Source organism: Clupea harengus, chromosome 25 (assembly GCF_900700415.2).
Source record: "Clupea harengus chromosome 25, Ch_v2.0.2, whole genome shotgun sequence".
Classification (NCBI taxonomy): Eukaryota; Metazoa; Chordata; class Actinopteri; order Clupeiformes; family Clupeidae; genus Clupea; species Clupea harengus.
Genome location: NC_045176.1, coordinates 4,499,182 through 4,509,214, shown reverse-complemented (window position 1 = coordinate 4,509,214; position 10,033 = coordinate 4,499,182). Strand labels below are relative to the sequence as shown.

General features: G+C 39.7%; 1 protein-coding gene across 1 annotated transcript; it reads left to right on the top strand.

The window, feature by feature from the left end:
• Positions 1 to 629: 629 nt before the first annotated feature.
• On the top strand, positions 630 to 9,249 carry LOC105891282. The gene is made up of 6 exons (XM_031563114.2): positions 630 to 3,474; positions 4,565 to 4,781; positions 6,001 to 6,233; positions 6,387 to 6,641; positions 6,734 to 6,840; positions 8,474 to 9,249. Exons 1-6 carry the CDS (start codon positions 752 to 754, stop codon positions 8,695 to 8,697), a joined length of 3,759 nt encoding a protein of 1,252 aa, XP_031418974.1. The 5' UTR covers positions 630 to 751; the 3' UTR covers positions 8,698 to 9,249.
• The last annotated feature ends 784 nt before the right edge of the window (positions 9,250 to 10,033 follow it).

Here is a 10,033-nt window from a genome sequence, read left to right as displayed (position 1 = left end):
ACAATGTGACCGTGGATTGTTACTCACTCAGGAACAACAAAGCCAAACTCTACGAGAAAGAAAGCTCTCATAGGGACCCTAGTGTGAGCATGCTTCTACTGGAGAATGGGCGCACCTGCGAAATCATGTCTGAGAAAACAATCATTGAAGGAACTGTTGACAAATTAAAGTCTAGAATCAAATATTCTGCTGAGTGTTCCCTAAAATCATTGGAAGAATCTAAGGGATTTATTGTGATTCCATCGTTCTTGAAAGAATACGTTGAGAATCAGTTGCCAGTCTTTGCTGAGAATGCCTTAAAAGCCATCCGAATGACGCAAGGAAGAGAGTACATGATTGACAAGGCACCTGAAGCTCACAGAGGTGGTTTCAATGATGCTGATAGTCATCATTATGAGGCCATAATTCCCCTGGACTTTGAGGCCAGTGGAGTGTTGGAGAAAAACAAGCGTTGGGGTGATGGCCTGCAACAGTTCTTGGAGATGAAGCACCAGCTGGCCATTTCACAGTTGTCTAATGTAACAAATTTCATGTCAAATGTCCATTATTTCAAAAGGTACCTCGGTGGGAGGGGCATCTTTGGTGTCTCTGGAACGTTAGGGGGCGTAGCTGAGAAAGCTTTTCTTGCACAGCATTACAAAACGGCAAGTTACATCATTCCATCTCACCGCCATAAAAAGGTTGTTGAGTTGCCGGCAGTTCAGGTGACTGGAGGCAATACTCGGTGGATCCAGAGGCTCTGTGAGACTGCATGGAGCGTGGCAGATGGGGGCAAGTTGTCTTGATCATTTGTGAGGATGTAAAGACTGCAGATGAACTGAAGACAAAAATGCATGGCCAAGAAAGACAACCCAATCAGATCACCATGTACACAATCAGCGAAAAGCACAACATCGAGAAACGCAACTTCAGCCAGGGAAACATCATCATCGCTACAAACCTTGGCGGCCGTGGGACAGACATACATGTTCAGCAGGAAGTAAACAAGTGTGGAGGTCTCTTTGTGCTCCTCACATACTTCCCAGGAAGTCAGCGTGTGGAGAGACAGGTCTTTGGGCGCACTGCCCGGAAAGGAAATCCAGGGATGGTGCAGATGATACTCAACCAGGACTACCTTGCACCAGCATACCAAGGCCAGTCAGTTGAAACCATGAGACAACTCCGAGAGGAGTACGAGGTCAGCCGTTTACACAGTATGGAGAGAGATGAGCTGTTCGAAATCAAAATGAAGGAAAATCTGTTCTCCATATTTTGTACATATCTCTGTGACTTTGACAAGAACTACACACAGGAGGAGAAGAGTGACTTCATACAAATGAAGGATGTTCCAGAGTGCTTTAGGAGCTATCGTAAAAAGTTTGATTATCAGATTGCACTCAATGCTTTGAAAGAATCGTGGGCTTTGTGGCTCATTCTCCACAAAGAGCATATCAGTAGGCATGATGACATCAATACGCTGAGAGAAGACTTGAAGAAACACTTGAGGAATACAGGCATCCATCTCCTCCAGGGGAGAAGCAAGAATTTCTATGATTACATCAAACAGGCAAAAAGCAGAACCGATTTGTACTGCATCGACAAGAAGAAACCTGACTGTGGAGCCATGTTTTACTGGCGGAGTGCTGCAGAGTGTGATCCTTTCTACAGTGCTGTGGCACTTTACAGTCAAGCATACGTCACGATCAACCTAGGAAAGAAGGACTACATAATTAAGGCAAGAATATTATTGGAGAACGCAAAGACTGCAGTGGATGTCTTCCTCTCAGAGTCAACAAACACAATGATGCTTTGTAATTTGTCAGTGACAAGTGACTTTGCACCACACCGCAAAGACACCAATCTACAGACCCAAATGCAAGCCAGGATGAATATCTTCAAATCTTGGAAAGAATACATTGAAAATTCACTGAAAACTCTTAAAGAACTTGAGAGCAGCAGAAGTGATGCAATCACAGAGGATTCCATTGTCTACAATCTTTCAAAAGACAAAGATCCCATCACCACTAAAGAACTGATAGCACTCGATGAGTACGGCCTGGGCATTGTATTCCAGATTAAAAAGAAGCCTGAATTCTGCTACGATGCCCTTGGTTGTTTTATTCTTGGTTTTCTTCAAGTAGCAGCGGGTGTTCTTGTTTGTACTCTGTCATGCGGCACCGCCAGTCAGTTTGGACTTGGATTGATCAGCGAGGGGGTATGTGACATGATCCAGGGGATCAAAGGCATGATACAGGGAGGCTTTGACTGGGCTGAGTGGGCCATCTCCAAAGCCATCAGCATCGGGGTGTCTCTGCTCTGTGGTGGATTCGGCCGACTCAAGAAAGCTGTGAGTGCAGCACGTAGCGGCGCAAAAGGTCTGATCACGGGGGCTAAGTGTACCTCTGTCATTACAGTGAAACAGTGTTTGAAGCATGCAACGAAATACACTGTTCAGGAACTGGCAAAGCAAGGATGTGTCGACGTTCTGAGTCATGCTGTTGACAAGGGACTTAAAGCTCTTTTTCAAAAAGTTCTGACGCAAGCCTTCAAGGACAAGGTAGTTTCATTGATAAAAGCAAATGCTCTCCTGGGTAAGGCTCTCACAGATTTAATTTGCTCAGGAATACCAAAGGATGCCCTGGAAAATGGGTGTAGTGACTTCACAATTGACAAGGGATGTGAGGGACAAATGTGTAAATCAGTGGATGTGATGACAAGACAAGTTATTCCTGACCTAATGATGGATTGTACCACGGTCAATAAGGTGGTTGATGGACTTTCAAATGTCTGTGGTGCTGTAACACAGCTTATAAAGGACGAGAAACAGTTTGCTAAAATGGAAAAAGTAACAATGTGTTTGCAATCAGCTAAATATATCACGCTTTATGTACAAATACTGAATTCATGTCCTACAGAGCAGGTCATCAATAGAACCTTTGTTCCTAAATTGTTGCAAACTATGGATAAACTACCACAAGAGAAGTATGAGGACCAGGATGGAAGACATAGTTTATCAGATGTGAAACGCCTTAAAGATGAACTCATCAACATTATTGCAGAAAGTGTTTCAAACTCATTCATCCAGGCTTGTTCTAGGCACCTGACCTCCTTAACGACCAAAAGGTTCTTGAGTCAAATAAACTACGCTGCTGGTAGTGCTGTCAGCAATATACTCGGCAGGGGGGACACCAAAAGTTTCTTTGACAACCAGCTGTATAAGCACAATATGAATGTGGCCAGCCACAGTTCATGTGAGATTCTGTCGGAGCCTGAGGAGAAAGACTTAATGTGTTACATAGAGGACATTTGTGATGTTGACCGCCCTGCTACGGCTTTGGACATCCACGTTCTCACCCAGAGTGATTCTCTCGAAGGCAAAGGCATCAAATTGATCGCGGTGGACAAAAGTGGGAACAAGCTTTCAGAAGATTATTACCCTGGGAAGGACAGCTCAGCCGATGACATAGTACTCCTTCTGAAGAAGGAGCCAGAACGGTGAGTGAAACTCATTCAATCATTTCAAATGATCATTGCTCAAAGATCAATTAAGTCATTTAGAGGAACACATACTGTAGGTTAAGATTTCTTTCCATGTCAATTGTTATCATATTCCCTTCAAAGCACTAGGTGCTTCACATATAAATGCCAATTCAGTGTGTCCTCATGTCAGTCAGTGGGGCACCATCACTTTTGCTACATAAAATAGCATCTGATCTGTTCTTGTGTGTATTAAATAAATGTTGTTGCCGATGTCCCCTGATGCACAGGGACTGTGTTGATTGGTCATTAAGGAGGTCATGTGTCTAGAACAAGCCTCAATTAAGTTTCATTTAATTCAATTTAAGTTTTTATGACATATTTCTCCAGCCCAGGGTCCATGCTTCTAAAACGATTAGCTCAACCATACAATTCTAATCTAGAATAGAATTTGATCTCTAATTTTGCTTAACAGCCCAAATCCACGGCAAAATGAAGCGCTGCATTATTTGCATTCTCAACATCTTTTTCAAAACCAAAAAGTGAGATAAAAACCTACAGACACGTCATCTATTGATCCGATAATACACTCAGCTATAGTCGCACAGGCATACTAATGGTAAAACAAATGTATCAGAATGCTCCACGATCCTTTATACATTGACTCCATTAATTCTTTTTTTTCTGTAAATGTGTTTGTTTTTCTTTACTTTAAGCAAATACCTATACCACAAAATGCAATATTTTGGGGTCACAGTTTCAATTCAGTTTGGTATATATCTGGTACATTGAAGGTACAAATACCACTGCCCAGGGAAATGCAATGGCCAAAGTTTGCCTTAATGAAATAATATTTCTTCCATGAAAGTACAGTATATCACTTAATCAACAGATTGTCTTTCAGAAGTAAGGGTGTACTTTATTATTTTATAATAATAAATAGTCTAGTTCAGTCCAGGCTACTCTAGTACTCACTCAGTATTATCTATCTATTATAGACTTTGCCTTTCGGAGCATAGGCAATGCATTTAGGGCCTAGAAGTTGAATTTTTAATTTTCTCTTCTTTTGAATACTTTGATAACCTTTTTTTATTTGGTATGTTTATAGGACGGAAGGATTCCTCTCGGGATTAAAACAACGGCTCTGTGGTGAACAGAGCCCATACAGTGGACATTTTGAAATTCTGGGACTGGATGGTACTACGATCCCGGTCAATTCAGAGGGTCAAAACTGCCTATATCATGCTGTTGTCCAGGCAACAAGCAAAAACCAGGGTGATATAACAAATCAGGCAGTGAGCCTTCGGAATGAGGTCAAACATGCTGTAAGTTAAGGATAATTAAATAATAACCTTCTTTTAATACCCATTGTGTTTCTCCTTTTTTGGGGGGCCAAGCAGAAAAACCGTGTAGGCATCCATTGTGTTGCTACCTTTTCCACTTTTTCCTCTTCTTCTTCTATCTTCTCTCATTGGAGTCTATGGCAGCCCCTATGTTTTTGAATTTGGCACACTGACTGGGTATGGTCCCCTGATTCTTGTCTGAGCCTTCTATTGCCACCAATGAGTTGAAGCACGTAACTTTTGAACCATATGCTCGATTTTCTAAAATGAGGAAACGTTCGATTCCTTGGATCAAGTCAATAGAACACATGACGTAAATTTGGAGGCCATGATGGATTCATTATGAAAAAGTCTTAAAACGACCATACATTTTGTCCAATCTTTACCAAATGTATCATAGACAATCTTTATACGAAGCCTCAGAAAAGGTATTTGTATTGTGAAAGTGCTCCTCCATCACAGTCAATCAAAATTGGCGTCATTGATATATGGACTCAGGACCCCTTCCTGAGGTGATGCCAAAAAATTACGCCATTTGACCACTAACATTCATGCGTTGGCTTTATATAAGTTGTTTGTATGTCTGGTGATATCTGGTGAGGATTGGACACGACAACCTTTCATGTCGACCAAATTTATGTGGCCTTAAAGTATTTAGTGGCCACAAACCTTGTCGAATCTTCATCAAGTTTGGCTCAGATGATCTTCAGAAAAGCCTTACAAAAAGGATCAGATGGTTTTTTGTTATATTTACAAAACCGTACAGCTTTTCGAATTGAGCAGCGAAGCCGCCAAACATGAAGTGAGCTCATAACTTGGCCAGTCTTTGGTCAATTAACATTAAAATTGCTGTGTGCAATGAATCATTTCCCGACTGCCTCCTGCTGTGCTGCTTGGCCCCCTCCTTGCTGCTTGCAGCAATATTATTAATAATATTAGTAGCATAAGTTACATTTTACTTTTTAATTGAAAATGGTAAGGTATTCATTTGAGGAAATAACACTTCTGAAACCAACTTAAAGAGAATGGTTTTATGAATGTTCACACATTATTTAATGTCAAGGAGTGGGATGTTTTTGGAACAAAATAAGTATTCCCTGTATTGTTCAGGCTTTTCACAAAAACACTAGTTATTTTAAGAGATGTTTAAAATCTTGCTACCGCTTAACTTTAACTTAACTTTGATGTCATCTCCACTCAGCTTCAAAAAAATGTACACCGATACGCAAAACTTTTGCAGCTGCAGAAGGGATATGAAGAAACATACAAATCCCCCGAAAAATATACCATCTCTGGAGGGGGAGAAAAGACACGAAATGAGTCAAAAAAAAAATATATGGACCGCTTCAACAAGACTGACATGAGAGATTTACCTGAAGGTGATGTGTCTGTTATCAAGACCTACAATCTTGGTATGATTGGAAAGCATCATGAGTAAGTTATTTTTAATTGGACTGCGTTTAATGTGGTAACCATGTGGCTGATTGAAACCATAGGAGCCATGACTTTCAGAGACATTACACTTTTATGATTTGATGTGGTGACATTATGAATGAAATCTAATTAGAATATGTTTCTTTTCAACAGTTTACTCGGCACAAACAATAACAATAACAAGATAATTGTGAATGCAGACCACATTCCACCTAAAAATACTTTTCACAAGGCTTTGGAAATCTTGAATACAACAGGAATGCATGACGAACTAGAAAAAAAGAATCCATCGCTTTATAGAATGATAACTGCTGATAATAGGGACAAGGGGCTATGCAGACAAGTTCTTGTGGAAGATCACAGAATAATCCTGACCACCGGAAACAGCAAAGTGGCTCATAAAATCAGGTAGAGAATAATTATTTTCAAGTACGAAATGTGTAACTGAAATGTGTTCTCTTTGGATAGCTAAGGTTCTTTTCCTTTCCTTTCACTCACAGGGAAAAGCTTGCTTACGCTGCTGCTGACGGAGATGTTGAAAAACTGATCAAGATGTCAGTGATGGTGGCCAATCCAGAGATTTCACAATCTTTCAGGAAGGATGCAGGTACATAACAAAAAAGGGATTTCAACTGCCTGATACATATTGCACATACATGGGGCACTGATAAACTACACACATACATATTGCACATACATGAGGCACTGATAAACTACAGACATACATATTTCTACATACATGAGGCACTGATAAACTACACACAAACATATTGCACATAAAGAATCTTGCTTTCCGTCTTTGGTCCAAGATTAGTTTTGCAGATAGTCAGGAACTCGGGAAAGTGTTCAGAAAAGAAATAGGTTTATTCCAGCGCAACAGAACAATCAACTCGCATATCACGGTACTCAAGAGAATTCTTTCAAAGTATAATTGCAGAGAGTCACGTCTCTTATAATGTACAATTAACATGTAAACAATGACATGATATATGGGAGGGGAAGGGTGTGTCTGGGGGTAGGTATCAGTTTGAGGGGATATGACTGTTAATTAACCTGGTTAGAATTCTGACCCTAATTTAATCACATTGAATAAATGCTAAGTATGCCTGTCTCGGGCATATCCCACACATGGCTCAGCAATCAAACTAGCTGGCTTCGCACAAAAGGCCAGGAAGCAAGCTTGATGACTCAAGCTGGCTTCAAACAAAAGACAGGAACCAGACCTAATGGTTCTTGCTCCAAGGCACCTAGGGATCAAGGGACAGACAAGATGGCTCTGTATGTTGAACATTGGTGGATACTAAATAACATGATAGAGCTTCAGTATATTGGATTCAATGAAATCTAAGAGCACCTACATGGGGCACTGATAAACTATACACATACATATTTGGGATAAAGCCATTTTGTCACCATAGAAACACATAGGACAATCAAATTTCCTATCAAATCAGTGCCTAATTGAAACCTGAGTGCACGTGAGATCTAGCATCAAATGATTAAAAAGTACTCAATGTTATCATCACAAGTACTCAATGTTATCATCACAAGTACTCAATGTTATCATCACAAGCACTCGATGTTATCATCACAAGTACTCAATGTTATCATCACAGGTACTCGATGTTATCATCACAAGTACTCGATGTTATCATCACAAGTACTCAATGTTATCATCACAAGTACTCAATGTTATCATCACAGGTACTCGATGTTATCATCATTCATTACATTTCATTCACCATTGTCTCTAAGGGAAACTGCAACGTACTATTTTGCGTCTTTGAAAGGAATGGAAAGTTGTGATGGTTTTTAAAAGAAACCATGTGACCAGTGATGCAATGCCAAATTGTTTTGCAAGTAGATGTTTCAATAAAAAATAAAAAATATTTCTATGCATTATGTTAATAGATTTTTTTTTTTACATTTAGTCATTTAGCAGACGCTTTTATCCAAAGCGACGTACAAGGGAGAGAACAGTCAAACTTTTTTTTAACAATTACTACTTACATACTGGTATTGTTACTTCTGTACACCATTGTTACATATTTACAAAGCATTTACAACTAGCATGTGAATTGTAACGCTGGCTTGATTAGAACGTATGCTATCTTTCTCAGCACTTTAAAAGTCATCACCAGCACTCCTAACCATCAGTACTGTTTTGTTTACCAACTGTCAATGTGACAGTAAAATTAATATCAACATTTGTCTCTGTTCTTTAAATATGAATTTTCCAGGAATACCCCGAGGTAAACAAAGACGTGCTATTTTGTCCAAAGAAGCAACCAGGCAGTACCATAACATTGGAGACAAACTGCTCGTGGAAGGTTACTTGAAAGCGGGTCTCATAGACCTGAACACAAGTAGAGATCTTATGACATGGCTGGATCAAGGGCATCTCTATTCAAAGAACACATCAGAGTATCATGAACTCCTCAATGTGATGAGACCTGAAAACTAGACTTCTACAGATTTCTCTCATACCTATGTGAAAATGAATTGATGAACAACTAGGAAATGAGAGTCAAACATGAATAAAGGTTTTTTAAAAGCCAAAGCATTCTCTTCCACCTCTCTCTACCCCAGTACATTCTAATTGACAAAGCTATTTGTCAAGCTGTCACCTATTTTTAACCTGTGGCACAGATGTTTTTTGCATCTTTTTATAGACCAAATATATATATATACTGTATATAGAGAGAGAGAGAGAGCGAGAGAGAGATAATGTAATATATAATCCTTCACATATATGGTATTATTATAATTATTGTACTTTTTTTTTATTTGTTTGACTTTAAAATGTCATGCATATGTTTATTATCATGTTTGTGTCTTATCGATGCTTATCTGTATATAGATTAAAAGTGCATGATTATGTTTTGGCACTCCGAACCCTATAATGAGTTATTCAGACTCTGGCTCACAGCGCTGTGTCTCTGCTGGCTTTGCACCAAGCCTTTGTGCACCTACCAACTTTGGTGAAATTAAAGGCCCAGACCTGGATTGCCCCAAATTATTTTGTGTGCTGTATTTCTTTTATGAATGGTTTTTGGAAGTACAATTAAAGCAACATTATGTAACAATTTTACCTGAAAATAACAGAATCAAAATCATTTTGGTGGTTCACTCACTTGTAATCCGAAAAATGGCGCAATGTGCCACTGCCACAGCACACCTGGTATGAGAACTACGTAATGCAGGGGTTTCAAACTCCTGTCCCGCAGGCCAGATCCGGCCCGCCCAATTGATTTCATGCGGCCAGCCACTTGATATCAAGTTTTATTATACGGCTCCTCAGAATGTTGCAAAAAGTACCATTGATTTGAATGGGACACCCCAACGTTTACCGCTGCCATTGACAACGGGCTTTGTGCTTCTAATTCACATCTTTCATATCAGTCCACTAGTAGTCCAGTCATTTAACATAACAAAAGCTTAATTGAAGTTAGCAAGTAATGGGTTGCTACGCAACACCTGAAACTTTCAAGCTATATTTCAGTCCCCCCTGGATTTTGCAGGCCTTTTTAGAGAGTTGTGGCCTAAAATTCCTGATTTCGCAGGAGCTTTTCCAGAAAATTGGGATTAATTAACTGTAGCCTACCTTTATTATTAGGCTATCATTATTATTATTATTATTATTATTATTACTACTATCATATCAAATTAAACAAATGGTTCCAAAACCTTTAGCCTACCTGAAAAGCCAGGAGGCAAGCACAGCAGCATCGTGCGTGCTACCGGGTGTTCCAACACAGAGATCTCTAAATATCAATTTATCATCAACAAGGGCTTGAAGA